The 26,514-nt window shown below is 47.5% G+C and overlaps 1 protein-coding gene across 1 annotated transcript in view; it reads left to right on the forward strand.

Moving 5' to 3' along the window:
- The window catches only part of vash2 (vasohibin 2), a 233,509-nt gene that overhangs the window by 124,606 nt on the left and 82,389 nt on the right, over nucleotides 1-26,514 (forward strand). Inside the window, exons 5-6 of the mRNA XM_072508879.1 lie at nucleotides 5,329-5,710; nucleotides 14,701-14,816. Coding sequence (XP_072364980.1) covers nucleotides 5,329-5,710; nucleotides 14,701-14,816 — 498 coding nt within the window. The remainder of the gene's footprint in view (nucleotides 1-5,328; nucleotides 5,711-14,700; nucleotides 14,817-26,514) is intronic.

The following is a 26,514-nucleotide window of genomic DNA, read 5'->3' on the forward strand; positions in this document are numbered from 1 at the left end:
GTAAGTCTGAGAATTGAGAATGTTTTAGAGGCCAGCAAACTTGATAAAAAGGGGAAAAAATAGAATGTACAAGTAAACTAGCCAGGGATATGAGCTATTACAAGTATATAAAAAGGAAGAGAGTAGCTAAAGTTAATATTTGATCCCTTAGAAGCAAAGACAGAAGAAAATACTTTGGGGAATGAAGAAATGGCAGAGACATTGGAACAAATATTTTGTGTCTGTCATCACAATAGCAAACATTAGTTAGATAACAGAAACAGAGGATAAATTAGGGGATAAAAAGAGTGAGGAATATTAACGGAGATAAAGTATTGGAGAAACTTAAGGGACTAAAATTCAATTAATCCAGTGAACCTGATGACCTAGATCCCAGGGTTCTAAAATAGACAGTTGCAGAGATAGTGGATGTGTTGGCTATCATTTTCCAAAATTCAGAGATTCCGGTATGGTCCCTGCAGATTGGAAAATTGACTCATGTAACGCCGCTATTCAGAAAAGGAAGGAGCGAGAAAATAGGGAACTGCTGGCCAGTTGGCCTAATGTCAGTTGTTGGGAAAATGCTGGAATCTATTTTTGAGGAAGTCTTAACAATGCACTTTCAAAAAATCATAGTCTGGTTAGACAACGTGAACATTGCTTTACAAAATGGAAATTGTGTTTGACAAATTTAGACAATTCCATGAGGAAATTTGAAACCTGGAGTCTTGTGGCAGTTGGGTATTTCACAATTAGGTGTATTTTCTAAGGTATACTTGTTTGTACTTTGCTTTAGCAATGATCAATTTTAACACAAATAAACACAGTTAAATGATTGCATATTAATCCTATTTTGTTATGTTGAAAAGTCTTGCTGCAATGCCTAGCCAGTACAGGTGGCCAAGAGGAATTGGCACTGTATCACAACCCATAATAAATGTATCCAGAAATAATAATTTACTCCCTGTCACCAATTTCCAGTTACTGCCTGATTTTCTGCATGTCTCTGGCACCTCCTATCGGACATTGGGTGGGTAAATGGTGGAAAACATAGGGACTAGGTTCAGGTACACACATCAAGTCTCTACCTTCATCACCCATTTGCACTTTTCCTTTTTTGGGATTGGATTCACTACCTTCTCCAATTCACCCAAAAAGGAGAGTGGTCACAGCCAGAGGAGAGGGATCTCCCAAGTCAGGATTTTCCTTTGTCACCAGACTAGGATGAGTTGCCAGCCTAGTATGCCAGGGGAAAGGACATTTTCCGGCCAACTGACTATGGAATTGGGGCTCATCTGGAAGTCCAGGATCATTTAATTTTGCAAAGCTTTTTTTTCTTTCTCACTGTAGCCCACAATGATTAACCTTCTGGTTAATCCCCATCTGTTGCACCCCGTAGAGCCATTTTTTCTGCCTCCTCTGCAAATGGTGAACATCAAAGGTGTGCCCATAGGGCATGGATACTTGCCAGAAAAATGTACATTACAGAACCTACCCTTGACCCCAGAAAATACGGTGGCATTAACAATAGAGATTCATGGGAGGCAAGTCCCTGCACATATGCAAGAATTATGGTCGGTCTCACAATATTTATTTAACCTACTATATTGCAATAGTAATGAAAAGTCTATAGTTGAAGATATGCTGCCTTTGGTTCTAAGAAGTGATTCAAAAAATTGAACTGAGTTATTGTTAGGATTCCAACATGTCAAGAATAACATTTGTGAATAGTAAAAATATTATTTTATGGTGTGTAGGAAAAATACCAGAGTCACTGAATCAGGAAGCCGACAACCCCATAGGGGAACGCTGGGAAATTGCAGGTTAATTGAAAAGGAATATTTTCTATCAATTGAATTGAGTTGCAGAGAAAGGCAGATCCCTGAGGAATAAACGAGTGATCAGACAGTTCAGCTCCACAAGGCTAAGCAGAAATATTAAAATTTGGCAGGCTCACTTGACTGACCTCAAAAGCATGTTGAGACACAATGGGGAAAGTCCAGTCAATAGAAGAAAGCGTCTGACAAATGAACAGAAATGATGACAGGGTCTCAGTCAGGGAGAACAGATTGAATTATAGATGCTAGAATTGGAATTTTTTTGTTTTTAATTTGCAAATTATGCCACTTCACCCATGTCCAAAAATGCTTAGCAGATCTGGCAGCAACTGTGGACAGAGAAGGAATCTTACCAGAATTTGGCAAAGTGTCAGGCTCAGACTGGAACTGGCATGGAACGCTCCAGTTGCAAAGACCAGTTTTCTCTCCAAACATTGAGCCTCTTGGAGAAAGAAAAAGGAGTGGGCGTGGTTTACGCGTCACTCTGGCGGAGCAGGGCAACTGGCTCCACAGAGTACAGAGCGCCATCTTTAGGCACTGCAGCCTAATGGCCCTCAGCCCCCATTGCAGCGGTATCAGGGGCTCTCCCATCCCCCTCCCCTCAGTGTCCGCTCTCCATCACACATACATGCACCATCCCATGGAACTTCCACTAGGGCCCGCTTCGGCCACTAGCCCCTGGCACAGGTAGGCACAGTGCCAACCTGGCAGTACCAATTTGTGCCGGGGGTAGTGCATCCCCCGTCACCCCCACCCCACGGTGCTATACTTACCTCTGTGCTCCTGGAAGGATCTCCTCAACTGCTTCGAGTTTGGTCAAACCTGCTGTAAACTCACCGACGTGATGTCACGTCAGCGAGGTATGAATATTTAGCGAGGGAGAATCATGTGGCGGGGGGAATGTTAAAAATATTTAAATTAGTGGAAATCTAAAGGTCGTGAACCTCATGACGGCACCGGTGAGGGGTGGGAAAATCAGGAAACGCGTTTCCCAATTCTCGTGGCACTTTCCGCCTGCGACACCAATCCCGCTCATGGCGAGTGTAGGCTCAAAATCGACCCCAGAGTAAACGTTTCGAGTCCCATCTGATTTTTCTTTGGAACTGGAGAAAGGTACAAATGTCAACTTGCTATATGCATTTTGTTGAAGGGACCCTGAATTAAACTCTGAGGGCGCGATCCTCTGGCCACGCTGTGCCAGTAAAGCTGCTCGCCATGGCTGAGCGTGGCTGGTGAAAGCCGGGAGAACCCGCTCCCAGGATCTACCCGGTTGGCAACACCTCGCGAGATTCAACGCAATCTCACAAGACATTGCAAGGGGAATCCCAGCCACAATGGGCAGGATCATGTTTTAGCAAATCTGCATATTAGAGCGAGGCAGTAAGCCTTACTCTAATGTGCAGATTCCCAAAGTACCTGAGGCTTTGGGATTCAATCCCTACGCCTCGGGGACCTCGGATGGAACGGCACTCGTGGGGGTCTCCCATGGGATCGGAGGCCCTCAGCTGCATGTCCTTTGGGCAGTGTGGTGCCCTGGCACTTCTGGTGCCACCTGGGTACCAGCCTGGGTGCCAAGCTGGCATTTTCTGCGTGTGCGCGATGGGGCTGGGGTTGCCTGGTGTTGGGGGGTGGGCGCGGGGGTCTCTCCAAAGTTGCATTCGGGCTGGGACGAGGTCGGGGGGTTCTTTTCAGGGCCTCGGAGATCGGGACGCTATTTTTAAATCTCTCGCTACAACGGGGAGTTCTGGCGAGCGGAGCTCCCCATTGTAAAAAATGGGGCTATATGCGGCCTTGACCGTGCATTCCCAATTCAGGCCTCTTATTCAAAGCAAGTCACGTTGAATAACCATATGTTTCTCGGCACATGGGAAACACGCGGCTAAACGTGTTCGTTTGTGGACTTTGTTACCTTTTGGGAAGATTGCGTCCTGAGTATCTGTCAAAGAATCAATTAGATGCTGGCGAAAATAATGTAGTGAAAATGCACTTAGCCCTGTATCAGAGTGAAACAGGTAAGGTTAATTTATAAGGTGAATTAAAGGGATGGATGGACTATGATTACTCTACATCTTGAATTGAATGCTACTTTGAAAACGGACTTTCTTTCTTGTTTCTGCATGTTTTCTAATTGAACTGCACGGAATGTAAAACCAACCTTTCCCAAAGCGCTGTTCAAGAAATTGATATTGAAGAGAAAATTTATAGTGATGCTTTCCATTAAAACACAGCAATAAATTCAAATTAGGAACAGAGAATAACATGGAAGAACTGTAATGACTTGAAATGATGACCTTTGGATAGGTGATTGATGGAATACGTTAGCAATTCGCCATGGCGATGACTGCCATGGGATGTAGACAGCATTTCACCTCAGGAGCAAATGCCAAAAGAAACATTTTTGAGTGTGAATGACTTTCAAATGTTTTGTCCTTTTTTTTTTGTTGCTTTTCTCCTGTCTACATCTCCAGAAGGATTGAGATTCTTTTAATTTTTAAATGGGTAATCTTCGTATGTGAACCTGGACAGTGAGGAGGTATTTAGCAGACGCGACAGAGGTCTCATCTGCCATCTGGCAAGCCAGCGAGAGCCCTGCATCACCTCTTTTTGGGAAGGCCCACTGTATTAACTCTGCAGCAGTGGGCCTTCCCCGGATTAAGGAGCCTAGATGCAGAAGTACTTCCCACTGGGAACTACTGTCAAATCAGAGACTTAGGATTACTGATGGATCCAGGTGGGCGATGGTGAGCTGGGGATTGGGGGTCGCAGGGGATAATGGGGGAGGTATATCAGCAACAAGGGCAGGATGAAGGTTCTCCCCTGCCTGTTGCTGGGCTAATACCAGCAGCAGTGTAACAAGACCCTTATGTGGGCATTAATTACCCCATAAGGGTTTCAATTGATAGTGGGGCAGGAAGGCTGTCGGTAGGCCTTCCCTCCAAGGATTTAATCGAGGATTTGGTGGCAAGGTCTCCACCTGATTAACTACCCCCCACCACCACCAAACTCACCATGGGGTTGGGGGGGGGCAATAAGTTCTGCCCTGAGTGTGGGAAGACTATAGGTCCAGGTGCCGGATAGGGGAATTACAAATAACTCCAATGCTGTCCTTGTCTGTTCTCCCCACAGGTACTTTCCAGCCAGAGTCACTTGATAACTGTGAGGAAATCTAACAAAGTGATTTTTTTTTCTTTCTTTATGAGTGTGAGAGCCATTTTCAGTGCTTGTACTGCTTTCAGACATCATCTAACATAGCACAGACCAGCAATACAAGCAGTGTAGAATAATCTTTGACATGTTTTGGTTTCGGTTAAGTTCATCCAAAGTTTCCACCAGGATTGTCTATACATAACCTACAACTGAATTATTTAGTCAAGTCATTAATACTGTGTTTTATTATTTATCACAATGATCTCAAACAATCATTCTCTATATAGAGCTGTGCTGAGCAATGTGCATGTTTTACAATATATATATTCTTAATATTTATTTTAATCCTTAATATAATCATAAGATACCTTACAAATGGACTCGCAGCCGTAGAACGCTTCCCAATCAGCTTTAAAACTCAGTTCTCAGGGAACTGCTTTCACCATGTGGTGCTTGGTGTCTATTATAATGGTCGCTTTGGTACGCTAGGCATGAGCAGAAGAGAGGACTTGATGGACAAGCCCTTGACCTTTCGAACTCTCAGTGACCTGTTCTTTGAATTTGAAGACTCTTACAGGAAGTACCTGCATACTGTGAAAAAAGTGAAGATTGGCCTGTATGTATCGCATGACCCGCACAGCTTCCAGCAAATCGAGTGGAAGCATTTGGTTCTCAACACGGGAAAGATGAGCAAAGAAGAGACAAGGAAAGAATTGGAAAAGCATGCTCGAGAGATGAGAATGAAGGTAATTGTGCAGATGTGTGATGCCGTCATCGTTAATAGATCTTAACTGACATGGGGTGGAACCTTGTGCCGTTCCCCGTGGGGAGTTTGGTGGCAGGATGTGCATTTAAGTGGGCGAGAAGGTGCTGGATGCGGACCACCATCCCACCACCACCTCCATTAAATCCATGGGAGGAAGGCCTCTGGATACCCTACCCATACTGCCACCAATTGAGGCCCTTAAATGGGCAACTGATGCTTAATCAAGGGACCCATCTTGTTGTCAGTGGTATTGGTCTTGCGTGCTGGGGCTCTCACCATGTGGGGATCATGACAAATAAACCCATGCATGCTTGTGGGCTCCCGGGGGAGGGCAGATCTCCTGTTCACAGCCACCCAGTGCCTGATTGAGAGTCAAGGCATTGGGAAGGGGAGATCGCTGACAGCTACCCCCCCGCCCCACACTGGCTTCCGACCCTCCTCCCCTGTGACCCCACCCCATGAACCCTCCTCCCATCCCCCACCTATAGCCTGGGATCCAGTGATGGCCTGAGTCATGGGTTGATGTCATACCAGTAACAGCCATCACATCCCTGGTTGTGCTGCCAGTCAGTAGAGCTGGTGACCTCTGATTAGCTGGCAGATCTCAACCTGGTCATCCATGTCCAGAGTCCTTGATCTTGAGGGAAGGCCCGGCGCTTGCCTGTCGCGAGTGGATAAGATGTGACGGGCCTACCCAAAAATAATCAACACGGGACTATTTTTAGTTCTCCAGCAGTAGCCAAGACCCTTGTTACTTCCACAAGGTTCTATTTATAATCTCTCTCTCTCCAATATAACCTCTGTATAGATGTATCTCTATACATATCAAATTCTTTGCCCCCCCTATCTATATTTCTCTCTCTGAACAGGGTGGTAACTTTTGGAAAGTTAATCAGGAGATTGTTTCCTGAGTTCTGACATTTAGGTGTGAATTTTTAGGATGGTGGGGGGCTCAGCCATCCCCACATCCCTGCCTACTCCACTTGCCCCGCAGCCATTTTACACTCAAATGTGCATTGATTGGCAATAGGCGGGACTTCCACTCCTCAGATTGGCCAGCAGTTCTCCAGTGCCTGCAGCAACAGCACTGCAGTGGCTGGAAAAGGAACTACATGGAGCTGCCTATGACTATGTCCCAGGAACCGGACACCCAGCTAAGTGTCAGGGGGCCCAGAGTAGGAGAGTAGGGAAGGCCTGTGGGATTGCGAGTGGGGTGATCATGGTTTGGGGGGTATAGGCCAGGGGGTGGGGTGGGGGGGTTGGTGAGGTGGGTCCGGAGGTCATCCAACTTTAAGGGGAGGATGTCCTCAGTCAGAAGGGGGCTCCTGATGGAGGCGTCACCCAGCCTTCCCACCCGAGATCTAACTTTCTTTATTTAAGGTTTCCTACATGGATCTTCAATTCGCACACCAGTCTAAAAATTGAGGCTGGGTGGGAAATGACTATTAAGTGGCCATTTATGTTACAATTATAGAGAACGTTGGTTAGGCCACATTTGGAATACTGTGTCCAATTCTGGTCACTGCTCTACCAAAAGGACGTGGAGGCTTTGGCGAGAGTACAGTAAAGGTTTACCAGGACGTTGCCTGGTATGGAGGGTATTAGCTAGGAGGAGAGATTGAATCAACTGGGATTGTTCTCCCCAGAGAGACGGAGGCTGAGGGCAGACCTGATAGAGGTTTATAAAATTATTAGGGGTATAGATAGGGTGAACAGTTGGAGGCTTTTTCCCAGAACTGAAATGACAATTACAAGGTGAGGGGGAGGGGGGGAGGGGGGGGAAGGTTCAGTGGAGATGGGCGGGGGAAGTTTTTTTACACAGAGGGTGGTGGTGGCCTGGAATGCGCTGCCAAGTGAGGTGGTTGAGGCAGATACGTTAGCGATCTTTAAGACTTATCTGGATAGACACATGAACAGACAGGGCACAGGCAGTTGGTCTACATAGGACACATGATCGGCGCAGGCTTGGAGGGCCGAAGGGCCTGTTCCTGTGCTGTAGTGTTCTTTGTTCTAAGGGCCTCAACTGGGGCAAGGGCAGACTTTATAACTCAACCCAGTGTAAAATTGCTGCAAGGGAGAGGGAATATCTTCCTTGCAATTTCACCCCGCTTCCCCCACCCTCTTGCCTAAAATCTCACTGGGGGTGGGGGGAGCATAAAATACTGTCTTCACTTTTCCGGAATTGGACATGCACCCAACTCCTCAGTAAGTTGAGGATCTAAAGTCTTGTCAGGCACACAGATAAATGAAAAAGAGATAGATTTGTTTGGGGAAAAATAGCATCTGGCTTAATTCTTAGCATTTTCTGGGCACCCTAAAAGAGAAACTGCTTCAACCTATAACCAGGCTGGTGCCAATGCTATCCATGTACACGTATACTCATTCTTGTTGATGTAACAAGTGACTGATATTTTGCAGAATTCCAAAATGCATTTGATAAAGTGCCTCTTGACAGATTTGTGAGCAAAATTAGAATTCATGGAATAATAGGGACAGTGTTAACACGGATACAAACTTGGCTCACTGACAGGAAATATAGAGTAGTGGTTAATGGATGTTTTTCAGACTGGAGGAAGTTTCGCAATTAAGTTCTCCAGGGTTGGTGTCAGGAACCCTGCTCTTCTTGATATATATCAGTTACCTAGACTTTGGTGTAAAGGGCACATTTTCAAAACATGCAGATGATACAAACCCTGGAAGCATTATGAACAGTGAGGAGGATAGTCTAGAACTTCAAAAGGACAGAGGCACGTTGGTGGAATGGGCGGACAAGCGGCAGATGAAAAGCTAACGCAGACAAGTGTGGGGTGTCATGTGGTGCAGTGGTTAGCACTGGAATTTCAGCATTGAGGACTCGGGTTCGAATCCCGGCCCTGGGTCACTGTCCGTGTGGAGTTTGCACATTCTCCCGATGGCTGTGTGGGTTGCACCCCCACAACCCAAAGATGTGCAGGTTAGGTGGATTGGCCACGCTAAATTGCCCCTTAATTGGAGAAAAAAAATAATTGGGTACTCTAAAAAAAATTTTTTTTTAATGCAGACAATTGTGAAGTGATTCACCTTGGTAGGAAGAATGCAGAGTGGTAATATAAAATGAAAGGTACAATTCTGTGATTGGAGGAGTTGCATAATGCCTACCCGGGCATAACTAAAATGAAGATGTTGGCACAGAGCTACGTGTGGTGGCCCAGCATCGATGCCGACATCACTAGCATGGTCGAGCATCGCGACCAGTGTCAAGAATAGTGGAATTTTCTTGCTGCCTCCCCTCTGCATCTCTGGGAATGGCCCGGTACTCCTTGGGTGAGGGTACACGTCGACTTTGTGGGGCCTTTGATGTGTACCATGTTCCTTTTGTTGGTAGACATCCACTCGAAATGGATGGATTTGTACCAGATGTGGTCCACTACATCTTTTGCGACCATCGAGTGCTTGTGCCAGTGTTTTTGTGTCCATGGTATACACGTGGTCCTCGTTTCGGACAATGGTTTACAGTATGAAACTCCAGCAGTTTACATCTTTCAATGGAATCAGGCACATAAAATCAGCACCTTACCACCTATCATCAAACGGATTGGCGGAAAACGCTGTGCAGACCTTCAAAGCCGGAATGAGGAAGCAGTTGGTGGCTTCCTTGGATATCAAAATTTCAGGTTTTTGTTGTCGTGTTGGTTTACCCCACATTGAGGGGCAGCACGGTGGCACAGTGGTTAGCACTACTGCCTCACAGCGCTGAGGACCCGAGTTTGATCCCAGCCCCAGGTCACTGTCCATGTGAAGTTTGCATATTCTCCCTGTGTCTGCATGGGTCTCACCCCTACAACCCAAAGATGTGCAGGGTAGGTGAATTGGCCACCCTTATGTTGCCCCTTAATTGGAAAAAAAAAATAATTGGACACGTTAAATTTTAAAAGAAAAAAAAAGGATTACTTCTACATTCCATGACAGGAGTTGCCCCAGCGAAGCTACTGATGGGGCCTTCATTTGTGGAACTGACTGAGACTGATGTTTCTGAATTTGGCAGGGAGGATGGGGTCCAGACAAGATCACCAAAAAATGAACCATGACTCGTCAAGGGCAGAGAGAGCAATTGAAGTAAATTATCCGGTTTTCGTAAGGAATATTGGAAATGGCCATAGCTGGGCCTTGGGCTTTGTTGTAGCCAAGACAGGCTTGGCGTCATATGTTGTACGGACCCAGGATACGATCCTGTGGAAGCATTTGGATCATTTAAGAAGAAAGGAGCCTTCGCTAGTGGCAATAGCCTTTTCAACATCCAACCTACCCATGGTTAATACTGATCAATGGCTTGAGGTGGCTGAACAGGCCGTCATGAGTCCAAATACTGTGGTAACTGGGAAAGAGGAGGGGAGGCCAAGGAGCTACCAGTACCCAGAGAAGAAATTGGAGAAATCGGCCAAAACAAGACAACTCCTGAGGGAGAGCCCCAAATAGTGGTACTTTGTTGCTCCCGATGTGAACGGAAGGCCCCAGATAGCCTGAGCTATTGAGATCTCCAGCACTTGGTGGGAGGTACTTGTACAAAGAACAAAGAAATGTACAGCACAGGAACAGGCCCTTCGGCCCTCCAAGCCCGTGCCGACCATGTTGCCCGACTAAACTACAATCTTCTTCACTTCCTGGGTCCGTATCCCTCTATTCCCATCCTATTCATGTATTTGTCAAGATGCCCCTTAAATGTCACTCTCGTCCCTGCTTCCACCACCTCCTCCAGTAGCGAGTTCCAGGCACCCACTACCCTCTGTGTAAAAAACTTGCCTTGTACATCTACTCTAAACCTTGCCCCTCTCACCTTAAACCTATGCCCCCTAGTAATTGACCCCTCTACCCTCGGGAAAAGCCTCTGACTATCCACTGTCTATGCCCCTCATAATTTTGTAGACCTCTATCAGGTCGCCCCTCAACCTCCTTCGTTCCAGTGAGAACAAACCAAGTTTATTCAACCGCTCCTCATAGCTAATGCCCTCCATACCAGGCAACATTCTGGTAAATCTCTTCTGCACCCTCTCTAAAGCCTCCACATCCTCCTGGTAGTGTGGCGACCAGAATTGAACATTGTACTCCAAGTGTGGCCTAACTAAGGTTCTATACAGCTGCAACATGACTTGCCAATTCTTATACTCAATGCACCGGCCAATGAAGGCAAGCATGCCGTATGCCTTCTTGACTACCTTCTCCACCTGTGTTGCCCCTTTCAGTGACCTGTGGACCTGTACTCCTAGATCTCTTTGACTTTCAATACTCTTGAGGGTTCTACCATTCACTGTATATTCCCTACCTGCATTAGACCTTCCAAAATGCATTACCTCACATTTGTCCGGATTAAACTCCATCTGCCATCTCTCCGCCCAAGTCTCCAAACAATCTAAATCCTGCTGTATCCTCCGACAGTCCTCATCGCTATCTGCAATTCCACTAACCTTTGTGTCGTCTGCAAACTTACTAATCAGACCAGTTACATTTTCCTCCAAATCATTTATATATACTACTATTGCCGGTTGGGATACTCGCGTGGCGGCTGCGGACTCAGTCCGCGGCCGCCCTGGTCGGGGGCGGGCCGATCGGAGGCCGGGGGGGCCTTATAGGCGGCCGGGGAGTGCTTGTGTAGGGATTGAGAGTCGAGCGCGCGGCCGATCAGGGGGGGGTCTCTTTCTTGGGTCAGGCTCCACAGTCCAAGTCCGCCGTGCGCATGCGCGGCCTCCGACCCGGAAGTGCGGGGGCCCGTATCTGCAGCAAAACATGCAAGATTTACTCCAGGTCCCTGCTAGCCCCCTGTAGGGCTTTGAATTCGTGTCCCTTTTGTCCCAGATTTTCAGGATTAAAACCCCCCATTTTGACACCGGCGTGGGGACATAGTCCCAATAATGGAGAATCCAACCCTTTGCCTCTAACTGTCTGTTGCTGTTATCCACTGATGGTTGCCTGGAGTTTGGTTCTCTGGCTGCATTGCGCCCAGCGCCCCATGCAATTCTCACCAGGTGTGCTGTTTGACTGCATTTCTTTCACTGATTTACGAGACCAGCACTCTACCCACTGAGCTATGGAGCTCATTGCTTTTCTTTCACAGTGTTTTTTTCCTTCTCTGAAGTGTTTCCGAGAAAGAACAGGTGCTCTGTCTGAGTGCTTTTGTTTTAGACTGAATCTTTTTCAACCTCTGATGCCTGAACAGCACGCCTGCACTGGAGGAACCTTTCCAACATTAAAGCAGCTGTCACCACTCAGACATCGAAGTGCAAGGATTCCTCAATTAATCTTTCCCACAGCCACTGTTGAATTCTCTGGCTAGGCGTGATGACCACACCCACCTGGCACTGCCAAGGGTGGGGCCGGCAGGATAGGACTGGGGTGGGAGGCCCTAAAAGGGAGGGGGTTTTGAAGAGGGGGAGACCTCATCACTTGGTGTTGCTCAATGGGGGGGAGGGGTGTATTTGCAGTGATTGGTGGAGGGCCTTGCCAGTGATTGGAGGTAGCCTTGCCAGCAATTTAGGGGGGGGGGGGTATTTCCAGCGATAGGGGGGTGGGGGGGATCCCTGATCGTTGAGCATCCAGCCTTGCCGGCCTATTCGGCTCACAGGACGCAAATCACCCCTGACTCCCAAAAAATTTCTAAGTGTGGGTGTATTGCAATCTGGACCACGCTGATCCATTCAGCGGGAATTGCACCTCACTTCCCACCATAGACCACACTTTGGGCTCCCGCCTAATGTGTCTGTGCTGTAACCATTCTATAATTGCGTGATAAATAATGAAGATTTTTAGCTTAATGGATCTATATTTTATTGTATTTTTGATTTTCCACATTGCTATATTTTTTTTAGAGTGGAACATTTTCACTGCAGTCTGTTATGTGTGTCAGTTAACACATTAGATTGTAGCAATGTATTTATAACAGTGCTAAGGGAGCAGAAGGCCTTAGGGAAAGAACACCTTAAAAAGCTGTTAAGATACAAGATGGATGGAGCTGTGCCTATTACTGATTACGAAAGACAGAATTGCTCAAGGGATTGTCTGTCACTTGGGAAACTTGCAAATGGATTGACTTGCCCATACAAATATTCTGAAGATCTGTCCAGATTTCACTTTATACAATACTAAAAGTAGTGTAAAAATGGTTAATCATAACATGGTTTGATTTATTGAATTTGATCACATAAAGTAAATTTAAATTTATATAAATATAACTGTGAAAGTATTGTGTTTACATTGTGATTGTTCCCCCGAATCTCAGACTGCTACATTTAATTTACTTCCAAGCTGTTAGCCTCTCAAAGAACCCGGTTCCTTTTACTGCTCCTCCTAAAAATCTCAAAGCTGTTTTCGTATCAGATGTATATATTTTCCTGCATGAAACCCCCTCAACACACAATTGACAATTTGATGGAGCATCGGTCGCATATATTGCAGTTTTAATCTTGCAATTTTACTCGTATTCCAATTTTGATATGTGATTTTATTTATAGTTAGATTTTATTTAATTCAAGGAAAAGGCATCAATTTTTCTAACCTTAAGTTGAGTTTAATGTGGGCGCGATTTAATGAAAAAAACAAGAGTCCCGTTGTGGCCGGGTTTAGTGGGACGTTTCTTGATGCTTGCAGTGCCAGGAACGGCCCCACTATCGAACAGGACCCTGTTTTTTTTAAGGCCTCAGTGGGGAAGGCTTGCCAAGGCCTTACCTTCATTTCCTGAGGAACTTGGCTCCCTGGTCCCCTGATTCTCCCAACACAACCCCCAGACAACCCCCCCCCCCCCCCCCCCCCCCACACTCCTGTTGGGGGGTCCTCGAGCACCTCCCCACCACCCCTCCCACCTGATAAGGGCAGGGCAACCCTAAGCCTGATCCCCTGGCATGAGCTCCTCAGTGCAGTGAGAGATCAGGATAACATTTTACAATGCCCCCCATCCCCCATCCCCCCCCGAACCCCTTCCCCACTCCCAATCCTCAAGTCACCTATAAGGGGCTGCTCACCTAACCCTCACATCCTCCCCTGCACCTGCACAGGGCACCCCCTGGCCTGATCTCTGTCACAAGAAAAATGCCAGCTTGGCACCTTGGCTCTGCCAGCCTCACACCCTGGCAGTGCCCCACCAATGCAACCTGGGCAGTGTCAGGCTGGCACACAGGTGGCACTGTCAGGGTGCTGTGCCAGGGTACCACACTGCCCATAGGGCAAGCACCTGGGCACCTTCGATCCCCTGGGAGACTTCCACAAGTGCTGTTCCGTCAGGTCCCCGTTTGTGGCAAATAGCACAGAACGGCACACAGCCAAGGTCTCCAAGGCAAGGGGGTTAGATCCCACGCCTTGGTTAGGTCCGGCAATGCACATTAGAGTGACACTAGCTGTCTCACACTAATATGCAGAGTTGCCAGAAAGTGATCCCACAATGGGCGGGATTCACATCACGACGTCTCACAAGGTCATATTAGTTCTCATGAGGCATGGCGAGCCGGGTAGATCCCAGAAGAGGGATCTCCTGGCATCTACAAACTGTGCCACACTGCTTTTTGGGGGCAATGCAGCTGGTAGATCTCACCTATGCCTGCAATTTTGTAAGGAGATGAAGTTGAGTTTTGAAAGTATATTTTCTATAATCAGATATAAACGTTATAATTTAACCCAAATGGGGACTGGATTGTCATATTACACTGGGGTGTATGATTGAGGAGAGAAGGTTATTTGCCCCGAGGATCCCATTTTTCACTGATACTGATTTTCCAAATGTTCAGAACATTATTGAAGTTGGGGAAAAAAGCACGTCTTACTAGGTGTCTTTTTATAGACGAGATGAGAATGTTTATTGTTTATGAATCAACCTGCCATTAAAAGCTGTTTTGTTTATTGGCCTTGATGAAAACATTTATCATACAATAGTCAAGCTATCGCACAAGCTATCACATTTTATCGAGCACTAATATTATTATTATTATTTGATTTCTTATTTGGAACTAGATTATAAAAACCTCAGGAACCCAGTCTCCAGTTAAAGAACGACAAAGGGGAAAATCCTTATCACCACGTCGTCGGCAGATGAGCCCTCAGAGACGACTTAACCGAAGAGATAAATCGTAAGTCATTTGCTTTTAGATGATGGGTTGTATCTGAGATGGACCAGCTCCAGTAATGGAATTACACATTCTTTCATATTGTTGCATATCAATATAAAGCAGTCTGCAGTATTGTGTACAGCAGAATTTTGAGGTCTTTTGTTTCTTTTACCTTCCAGCTGTTCACCAAATTCCTATGGTTCATTTAGGCCAGAGATAGTTCAATTAAGTAATGTATGAGTATATGCAAATATACATGTATTGTAGTGTGTTGTTATAGTTAATGATTATCAATCATATTTTTCCTCTATTCCCTGATAATGTTTATTGCACCATAATATCACAATGACTGGCAAGCAGAAGTTTTTCTATTTGATAATGATTGCCAAAGTTAGTTCTAGATAGATAAAGCCTTTAAGGATGAAAGTTTAATTTAATTGTTATATTGCCTGAAATTGCCACAGCATAGAGCCAGTGTCACTCAACAATCCTAATGATCTGTTGGAGGGCACCATTCTCTGTTAACCTGCAAACAAACCCCTTTGAACACTGGTATCCACACCCATTAGGACAGTGAACTTCCACTGCAGTCTTCAGATGTTGGTTGGCTGCTTTTTATGCTGCGATGGAAACTGAAAGGTCAGTTACCAGACCCTGCATTCTGGTTGGTTGGTTGGTCCCACACGTGAGCTGATGGAGTTGGACACGACATCCATGCTGGAACGGCTGGGCTCCAAGCTCTGCACAAAGCTCTGTGTCAAATTGGTGCTGGATTCTGACTTTGGTGGCAGGCTTTCTGGCAGATGTCTCAAAGCCCAGGCATTTTGGTGCGTGCATCAACAGCTTTTTTCTGTAGCTTGACCCATTGAAGTCCTCATCCAGGTCCTCTGCTGCAGAACTCGTGTGGGACATTGCCCTCCAGTGAGTTGGGGCCTAACTATCCTTGCCCCTACCATGGATGCAGTGGACTTGTGCTCAATGTTTGACAGCAGATCTGATATCTATGCTATTCTCTGAGTTACGTGCAATGTCATAACTAAACTGGTGGCTGCTAGCGTCACATTGTGTGATGATGTATCTTCACCATCACAGTCTTTCTGTTCTTCCTCTACTCCTGGACAGGTTACAGTTACCTGAAAGGAAAAAAGGAAAAGATTGTGATTGCAGAGTAAAGAAAATACACCATCAGCAGCTTGTAAAGCAAAATAATTTTTTGGATGAAGGGGAGGTGGAATGTGAGAAGGAGGTATTCGATATGGGATACCATTGTCTTCAGTGGATTCAGTCCATCTGGTGGCCACGGACTCAGTATTTACCCTTCCCTTAATGGCCCTTCTTCATGAGGTTTAGAAGATGTAAGTGCACTTGTCCCCTCCAGTTAGTTGCTGCTGCCTCCTGTTGTGCACCACCTTTTCCTACAAGAGGCTGGGTAGCGTGTGAGTGAGTGTCATTGATGCGCGACGTGGCCGTTGTGGCCGAATAGCTGCAAAGTGTGAGATGTGGCATGAGGTTTGCAGCAGTGTTAAGTGTGTGAGGGTTAAGGAAGCCAGTGATGTTTGGTGTGAGTCCTGATTGATAGAGATTGTTGATGGGTGAATGACCGGGGTGTGGTGAATTGATCAATGATTGAGACTCGTGCTTACTGTTGGCAGGATTCAATTGAATTGAACTTGATTTATTCTCACGTGTACCGAGGTACGGTGGAAAGTATTGTTTTGCGTACATTCTAGACAGATCGTTCCATACATGAAAAAACATCGTATATGCATAAGTACACAATGTAAATACATAGACACAGCCATCGGGTGCAGCAACTGGAACACAGTACTAATCCGGAGAGAAGATGTGTGAAGAGGGTCAATTCGGATTCTGGTAACAGCGGGGAAGAAGCTGGGTGGGATTATCTGTTGCCCAACACCTATATTGTAATCGTCGATTGGGCGGAGAATCGACTCCGGTGCCCAAATCGGGGCCGGCGCCGGTTTGACGCCGGTCAGCCATGCTCCGCCCCCCTCGGAAACGGCGTCATTGTGTTGCACGCCGTTGCAACGACGTTGGCGTGTCATCGGCCCACGATGCTCCGCCCCCAATGGAGCGAGTTCCCGACGGCGCGGGACACGTCTGGTGTCAATGGTCGGGAACCCGGCGTGGCGGCTGCGAACTGTGTCCAGCGCCAGCACACTCAGCCGGGATCCGTGCCACTGGCCGGGAGAGGGGCTTCTGCGAGGGCTGGGGGGACTGGTGGGGGGTGGCCAGGGGGTGGGCTGGAGGGTGTCGGATGCGGGTCGGGTCCGCACACAGCCGGCGCCATGTTGCACGATGCGACCGCTGAAGGTCGTCAGCCATGCGCATGCGCGGCCAGAGACCTGGCCATTCTCTGGCCGTTTTTGGCGCGGGAGCCGGGAGTTTCACCCGGCACCGCTGCTAACCCCTCACTGGTCCAGAATCAGTGAGGGGTTGGCGGCGGTTGTTTCCACGTAAACCTCCCATGGATTCACCGCTCGAGCCGGCACTTAGCCGCTGAAATGGAACATCCAGCCCACTGTTTTTGAACCTGTTAGTACATGTTCTCAGACCTTTGTATCCCCTGCCCGATGGAAGAAGGAAGAGAGAATAATCCAGGTGGGAGGGGTCTTTGATTATGCTATCCGCTTTCTCAAGGCAGCGGGAGGGAGGTGTAGACAGAGTCAATGGATGGGAGGCGGTTTCGTATGATGGACTGGGCTGTGTTAATGACTCTCTGTTGGTTCTTACGTTCTTGGGCTGGGCAGTTGCCATACCAGGCTGTGATGCCACCAGATAGGACGCTTTCTGTGGTGCATCTGTAAAAATTGGTAAGAGTCAATGTAGACATGCTGAATTTCATTAGTTTCCTGAGGAAGTATAGGTGCTGCTGTGCATTCTCGGTCATGGCATTCATAGTCCTTGACCATTTGTGTGAGACCGTTAAACTTATCATGGCTTGCATACAGTTCCTTAAGACTATTCTCCTGCTGTTGACCCCTGCACTGTCTGTTCCCATTACCTTTCCAATGTGCCTGGAGGACCTCTTGGCCCTCTGAGGATACAAGAGATCGCACCTCCTTCACCTGGACCCCCATTGCTGAGCATCAAGACCTGGTTGTTCACTCTCTTTCACGATAAGTCAATCTCCAGTCTCTTGTAAGTTAGATTGTATAGAACCACAGAGGGGGATCATTCGGCCCACATTTTCAATGCCTACCCTGAGCCACCGAAGTGCCCTTTCTAATCCTATCTTCCTGCACAAGGCCAGTAGCCCTGCAGTTTACAGCATTTACGCTGCAGATCCAGGTAGTTTTTAAAAAGTGTTTAGGGTCTCTGCCTCCACCACCAATTCAAGCAGCACATTCCAGACACCCACCACCCTCTGTGTAAATGACCCCTCTAATCCTGCTGCCACTTAGCTTGAATCTATTAACCCTGATTTTTAAACTCTCTACCAAGGGAAACAGGTTCCTCCTGTCTAATCTCTACCCCTCATCATTTTGTATACCTCAATCATGTCACCCTTCAGTCTTACCCGTTACCAGGAAAACAACCCCAATCTATCCAATCTCTCCTTGTAATTGCAATTCTCCAGCCCTGGCAACATTCGAGTAAATCATCTCTGCACTTTCTCCAGAGCAATTATGCCCTTTCCGTAATGTGGTAACCAGAACTCCGCCCAATAAAGATAACAGTAATCCTTAGGTGAAGGTGCTAAATTGGTGAAGGCTAATTATAAAAATATTCGGCAGGAACTGATGATTGGGGGTGGATGTTTGAGGGTAAATCAACATCTGGCAAATGGGAGGCTTTCAAATGTCAGTCGATAGGAATTCAGGACCGGCATGTTCTTATGAGGAAGAAGGATATGTATGGCAAGTTTCGGGAACCTTGGATAAGTAGGGATATTGTGAGCCTAGTCGAAAAGAAAAAGGAAGCATTTGTAAGGGCTAGAAGGCTGGGAACAGACAAAGCCTGTGTGGAATATAAGGAAAGTAGGAAGGAACTGCAAGGAGTCAGGAGGGCTAAAAGGGGTTATGCAAAGTCATTGGCAAACAGGATTAAGGAAAATCCCAAGGCTTTTTACATGTATATAAAGAGCAACAGGGTAGCCAAGGAAAGGGTTGACCCACTCAAGGACAGGAGAGGGAATCTAAGTGTGGAACCAGAGGAAATGGGTGAAATACTGAATGAGTACTTTGCATCAGTATTCACCAAAGAGAAGGACATAGTGCATGAGTTTTTGCACTGAGTGCTGAATTTGGTGCTTTTTGAGTGCGATAGTGAGAGTTTGGTGTCCGAGGGAGTATAAGGCTTCATTTTTATCTAAAGTTTAGTCTTTCTTTTATTTAGTTAATTAACTTAAAAGTTGCTGTTTGGTTTAGAAGAAGGTGAATTTTCAATCAGCTTTAAACAGGCTTCTACTTCGAGGCACTTGCAGCTGGAGCTTGTTAATTAGTTAATTGGATTAGGCCAGTTTTCAGAGGCTAGATTCACAGTATAAAAGTGATCCCCTACAGTGCAGACTTTGTTTGCACTGAGTGCTGAATTTGGTGCTTTTTGAGTGCGATAGTGAGAGTTTGGTGACCGAGGGAGTGCTGAATTTGGTGCTTTTTGAGTGCGATAGTGAGAGTTTGGTGACCGAGGGAGTGCTGAATTTGGTGCTTTTTGAGTGCGATAGTGAGAGTTTGGTGACCGAGGGAGTGCTGAATTTGGCGCTTTTTGAGTGCGATAGTGAGAGTTTGGTGACCGAGGGAGTGCTGAATTTGGTGCATTTGAGTGCGATAGTGAGAGTTTGGTGACCGAGGGAGTGCTGAATTTGGTGCTTTTTGAGTGCGATAGTGAGAGTTTGGTGACCGAGGGAGTTAGGTGAGGAGGGAGTAAGGTGCTCCTTTCATTTTGTTTCCGACATTTCCGCAAAGAGTGAGAAGAGAGCCAGGAGTTTACAGGAAGTGTAGCTGACTGGGAGCAGAGTCGGAGGGCGGAGATCTAGTTAGTCCACACAGCAGCTATATTCTGTCAGGTAAGAGGAGATGGAGGCTAGGCCAGTTACATGCTCCTCCTGTAGGATGTGGGTGGTGAGGGATACCACCGGTGTCCCCACTGACTATACCTGCGGGAAGTGCACCCAACTTCAGCTCCTCAAAGACCGTGTTAGGGAACTGGAGCTGAAGCTGGATGAACTTCGGATCATCCGGGAGGCAGAGGGGGTGATTGAGAAGCGTTACAGGGAGGTAACCACACCCAAGGTACAGGACAAGAATAGCTGGGTTACAGTCAGGGGGAAAAAAACAAACCGGCAGACAGTGCAGGGATCCCTCGTGGCCGTTCCCCTTCAAAACAAGTATACCGTTTTGGATGCTGTTGGGGGGGATGACCTACCGGGGGAAGGCCCTAGCGGCCAGGTCTCTGGCACTGAGTCTGGCTCTGGGGCTCAGAAGGGAAGGGGGGAGAATAGAAAAGCAATAGTTGTAGGAGATTCAATGGTTAGGGGAATAGATAGGAGATTCTGTGGTCGCGAGCGAGACTCCCGGAAGGTATGTTGCCTCCCGGGTGCCAGGGCCAGGGATGTCTCGGATCGTGTCTTCAGGATCCTTAAGGGGGAGGGTGAGCAGCCAGAAGTCGTGGTGCACATTGGTACCAACGACATAGGTAGGAAAAGGGGTGTGGAGGTAATAAACAAGTTTAGGGAGTTAGGCTGGAAGTTGAAAGCCAGGACAGACAGAGTTGTCATCTCTGGTTTGTTGCCGGTGCCACGTGATAGCGAGGCTAGGAATAGGGAGAGAGTGCAGTTGGACACGTGGCTGCAGGAATGGTGTAGGAGGGAGGGCTTCAGGTATTTGGATAATTGGAGCGCATTCTGGGGAAGGTGGGACCTGTACAAGCAGGACGGGTTGCATCTGAACCAGAGGGGCACCAATATCCTGGGAGGGAGGTTTGCTAGTACTCTTCGGGAGGGTTTAAACTAATTTGGCAGGGGAATGGGAACCGGATTTGTAGTCCAGCAACTAAGGTAGCCGATATTCAGGACGCCAAAGCATGTAATGAGGCAGTGGGGAAGGGAACACTGACAAAGGAGAGTATTTGCAGGCACGGAGATGGGTTGAAGTGTGTATACTTCAACGCAAGAAGCATCAGGAATAAGGTGGGTGAACTTAACGCATGGATCGGTACTTGGGACTACGATGTGGTGGCCATCACGGAAACTTGGATAGAAGAGGGGCAGAAATGGTTGTTGGAGGTCCCTGGTTATAGATGTTTCAATAAGATTAGGGAGGGTGGTAAAAGAGGTGGGGGGGGGTGGCATTATTAATTAGAGATAGTATAACAGCTGCAGAAAGGCAGTTCGAGGAGTATCACCCTATTGAGGTAGTATGGGTTGAAGTCAGAAATAGGAAAGGAGCAGTCACCTTGTTAGGAGTTTTCTATAGGCCCCCCAATAGTAGCAGAGATGTGGAGGAACAGAATGGGAAACAGATTTTGGAAAGGTGCAGAAGTCATAGGATAGTAGTCATGGGCGACTTTAACTTTCCAAATATTGAGTGGAAATTCTTTAGATCAAATAGTTTGGATGGGGTGGTGTTTGTGCAGTGTGTCCAGGAAGCTTTTCTAACACAGTATGTAGATTGTCCGACCAGAGGAGGGGCAATATTGGATTTAGTACTGGGTAATGAGCCAGGGCAAGTGATAGATTTGTTAGTGGAGGAGCATTTTGGAGATAGTGACCACAATTCTGTGACTTTCACTTTAGTAATGGAGAGGGATAGGTACGTGCAACAGGGCAAGGTTTACAATTGGAGGAAGGGTAAATACGATGTTGTCAGACAAGAATTGAAGTGCATAAGTTGGGAACATAGGCTGGCAGGGAAGGACACAAGTGAAATGTGGAACTTGTTCAAGGAACAGGTGCTACGTGTCCTTGATATGTATGTCCCTGTCAGGCAGGGAAGAGATGGTCGAGTGAGGGAACCATGGTTGACAAGAGAGGTTGAATGTCTTGTTAAGAGAAAAAAGGTGACTTATGTAAGGCTGAAGAAACAAGGTTCAGACAGGGCATTGGAGGGATACAAGATAGCCAGGAGGGAACTGAAGAAAGGGATTAGGAGAGCTAAGAGAGGGCATGAACAATCTTTGGCGGGTAGGATCAAGGAAAACCCCAAGGCCTTTTACACATATGTGAGAAATATGAGAATGACTAGAGCGAGGGTAGGTCCGATCAAGGATAGTAGCGGGAGATTGTGTATTGAGTCTGAAGAGATAGGAGAGGTCTTGAATGAGTACTTTTCTTCTGTATTTACAAATGAGAGGGGCGATATTGTTGGAGAGGACAGTGTGAAACAGATTGGTGAGCTCAAGGAAATACTTGTTAGGAAGGAAGATGTGTTGGGCATTTTGAAAAACTTGAGGATAGACAAGTCCCCCGGGCCTGACGGGATATATCCAAGGATTCTATGGGAAGCAAGAGATGAAATTGCAGAGCCGTTGGCAATTATCTTTTCGTCCTCACTGTCAACAGGGGTGGTACCAGGGGATTGGAGAGTGGCGAATGTCGTGCCCCTGTTCAAAAAAGGAACTAGGGATAACCCTGGGAATTACAGGCCAGTTAGTCTTACTTCGGTGGTAGGCAAAGTAATGGAAAGGGTACTGAAGGATAGGATTTCTGAGCATCTGGAAAGACACTGCTTGATTCGGGATAGTCAGCACGGATTTGTGAGGGGTAGGTCTTGCCTTCCAAATCTTATTGAATTCTTTGAGGAGGTGACCAAGCATGTGGATGAAGGTAAAGCAGTGGATGTAGTGTACATGGATTTTAGTAAGGCATTTGATAAAGTTCGCTATGGTAGGCTTCTGCACAAAGTAAGGAGGCATGGGATAGTGGGAAATTTGGCCAGTTGGATAACGAACTGGCTAACCGATAGAAGTCAGAGAGTGGTGGTGGATGGCAAATATTCAGCCTGGATCCCCGTTACCAGTGGTGTACCGCAGGGATCAGTTCTGGGTCCTCTGCTGTTTGTGATTTTCATTAATGACTTGGATGAGGGAGTTGAAGGGTGGACCAGTAAATTTGCAGACGATACGAAGATTGGTGGAGTTGTGGATAGTAAGGAGGGCTGTTGTCGGCTGCAAAGAGACATAGATAGGATGCAGAGCTGGGCTGAGAAGTGGCAGATGGAGTTTAACCCTGAAAAGTGTGAGGTTGTCCATTTTGGAAGGACAAATATGAATGCGGAATACAGGGTTAACGGTAGAGTTCTTGGCATTGTGGAGGAGCAGAGAGACCTTGGGGTCTATGTTCATACATCTTTGAAAGTTGCCACTCAAGTGGATAGAGCTGTGAAGAAGGCCTATGGTGTGCTCGCGTTCATTAACAGAGGGATTGAATTCAAGAGCCGTGAGGTGATGATGCAGCTGTACAAAACTTTGGTAAGGCCACATTTGGAGTACTGTGTACAGTTCTGGTCGCCTCATTTTAGGAAGGATGTGGAAGCTCTGGAAAAGGTGCAAAGAAGATTTACCAGGATGTTGCCTGGAATGGAGAGTAGGTCTTACGAGGAAAGGTTGAGGGTGCTAGGCCTTTTCTCATTAGAGCGGAGAAGGATGAGGGGCGACTTGATAGAGGTTTATAAGATGATCAGGGGAATAGATAGAGTAGACAGTCAGAGACTTTTTCCCCAGGTGGAACACACCATTACAAGGGGACATAAATTTAAGGTGAAAGGTGGAAGATATAGGAGGGATATCAGAGGTAGGTTCTTTACCCAGAGAGTAGTGGGGGCATGGAATGCACTGCCTGTGGAAGTAGTTGAGTTGGAAACATTAGGGACCTTCAAGCAGCTGTTGGATAGGTACATGGATTACGGGAAAATGATATAGTGTAGATTCATTTGTTCTTAAGGGCAGCACGGTAGCATTGTGGATAGCACAATTGCTTCACAGATCCATGGTCCCAGGTTCGATTCCGGCTTGGGTCATTGTCTGTGCGGAGTCTGCACGTCCTCCCCGTGTCTGCGTGGGTTTCCTCCGGGTGCTCCGGTTTCCTCCCACAGTCCAAAGATGTGCGGGTTAGGTGAATTGGCCAATGATAAATTGCCCTTAATGTCCAAATTGCCCTTGGTGTTGGGTGGAGGTGTTGAGTTTGGGTAGGGTGCTCTTTCCAAGAGCTGGTGCAGACTCAAAGGGCCGAATGGCCTCCTTCTGCACTGTAAATTCAATGATAATCTATGATTAATCTAGGACAAAGGTTCGGCACAACATTGTGGGCCGAAGGGCCTGTTCTGTGCTGTATTTTCTATGTTCTATGTTCTATGATGAGTCTGGGGAAGGGTGTGTAGATGGTCTGGGTTGCATTGAGATCAAAAAGGAACTGTTAGGCGTCTTGAAAGACATTAAGGTAGATAAGTCCCCAGGGCCTGATGGGATCTAATCCAGAATACTGAGGAAGGCAAGGAGGAAATTTCGGGGGTCTCGACAGAAATCTTTGTATCCTCACTGGCTACAGGTGAAGCCTCAGAGGACTGGAGAATAGTTAATGTTGTTCCTTTGTTTAAGAAGGGTAGCAAGGATAATCCAAGAAATCACAGGCTGGTGAGCCTTACGTCAGTGGTGGGGAAATTATTGAAGAGAATTCTTCGAGGCAGGAGTTAATCCCATTTGGAAGCAAATGGACATATCAGTGAGAGGCAGCATGGTTTTGTGAAGGGGAGGTCGTGTCTCACTAACTTGATAGAGTTTTTTGAGGAAGTGACAAAGGTGATTGATGAAGGTAGGGTAGTGGATGTTGTCTACATGGATTTCAGTAAGACATTTGACAAGGTCCCTCATGGCAAACTGGTCCAGAAGGTGAAGTCACACTGGATCAGAGGTGAGCTGGCAAGATGGATACAGAACTGGCTCGGTCATAGAAAACATCGGGTAGCAGTGGAAAGCTGCTTTTCTGAATGGACTAGTGGTGTTCCGCAGGGATCAGTGCTGGGACCTTTGCTGTTCGTAGTATATACAAATGATTTGGAGGATAATGTAACTGGTCTGATTAGTAAGTTTGCGGACGACACAAAGGTTGGTGGAATTGCGGATAGTGATGAGGACTGTGATGAGGATAGAGCAGGGTATAAATTGTTGGAGACTTGGGCGCAGAGATGGCAGATGGAATTTAATCTCGACAAATGTAAGGTAATGCATTTTGGAAGGTGGTAAATATACAGTAAATGGCAGACACCTTAAGGGTATTGACAGGCAGAAGGATGTGGGTGTACAGGTTCACAGATCACTGAAAGTGGCAACGTAGATGGAGAAGGTAGTCAAGAAGGCATGCGGCATAGAATATAGAATAGTACAGCACAGTACAGGCCCTTCGGCCCACAATGTTGTGCCGCCAACTATCCTAATCTCAGATCACCTAACCTACACCCCTTCAATTTACTGCTGTCCATGTGCCTGTCCAAGAGTCGCGTAAATGTCCCTAATGACACTGACTCCACCACCTCTGCTGGCAGTGCATTCCACACACCCACCACCCTCTGTGTAAAGAACCGATCTCTGCTATCTCCCCTATACCTTCCTCCAATCCCGCCATGAAGCCGGCGGACGTATTCTCCGGCACCGGTTTTCCGGCGGGGGCGGGAATCGTGCCACCCCAGTCGGGGCCCGTTGGCGGCTCCCCGCCGATTCTCCGGCCCGCGATGGGCCGAGTGGCCGCCCGTTTTCGGCGGGTCCCGCCGGCGTAAAATGCGCCAGGTCCGTACCAGCTGGACCTGGCTCTGTGGGCGGCCCGCGGAATCCTCAGGGGGGCGCGGGGAGATCTGGCCCCGGAGGGGGCTCCCACGGTGGCCTGGCCCGCGATCGGGGCCCACCGACTCTTTCCCTCCGCCTCGGCCGGTGTAATGGTCCGCCATGGCTGGTGCAGAGAAGAACCCCCCTGCGCATGCGCTGGGAGGACGCCAGCACACTCTGGCGCTCCCGCGCATGCGCCAGCCAGCGGAGGCCCTTCGGCACCGGTTGGCGCGGCACCAAGCTCTTTGACGCCCACTGGTGCGGTGCCAACCCACCGGCGCCGGCCTAGCCCCTGAAGGTGCGGAGATTCCGCACCTTCCAGGCGGCCCGACGCCAGAGTGGTTCACGCCACTCCTCGGCACCGGTACGGCTCGCCCCGCTGGGTATGGGAGAATCCCGCCCAGTATTCCAAGTGTGGTCTAAGCTTGCCTTCATTGGCCGGGGCATTGAGTATAAAAATTGGCTAGTCATGTTGCAACTGTATGGAACCTTAGTTAGGCCACACTTGGAAGAGAGTGTTCAATTCTGGTCACCACACTACAGAAGGATGTGGAGGCTTTGGAGAGGCTACAGAAGAGGTTTACCAGGATGCTGCCTGGCGTGAAGGGTATTAGCTATGAGGAGAGGTTGGATAAACTTGGCTTGTTCTCACTGGAATGATGGAGGTTGAGGGGCAACCTGATAGAAATCTACAAAATTAGTGTATAGTGCGCATCTTACAAGGGCGAGGATGAGCCGGCTCTTTGAGGGGGTAGGAGATGTATATGAATGTTGCGGCGGGGGGCGCATACCACGTTCATTGGAGGATTACTGGAAGGAGGTGTTCAGGGTAATCTTTAAAGTGGGGCACGTGAAACTGGACCCGAACCCTCCGGGGGCCATATTTGGGGTGTCGGACCTGCCGGGGTTGGAAAAGAGTGCGGGGGCAGATGTTGTGTCCTTC

This window comes from Scyliorhinus torazame, chromosome 1 (genome assembly GCF_047496885.1).
Source record: "Scyliorhinus torazame isolate Kashiwa2021f chromosome 1, sScyTor2.1, whole genome shotgun sequence".
Lineage (NCBI taxonomy): Eukaryota > Metazoa > Chordata > Chondrichthyes > Carcharhiniformes > Scyliorhinidae > Scyliorhinus > Scyliorhinus torazame.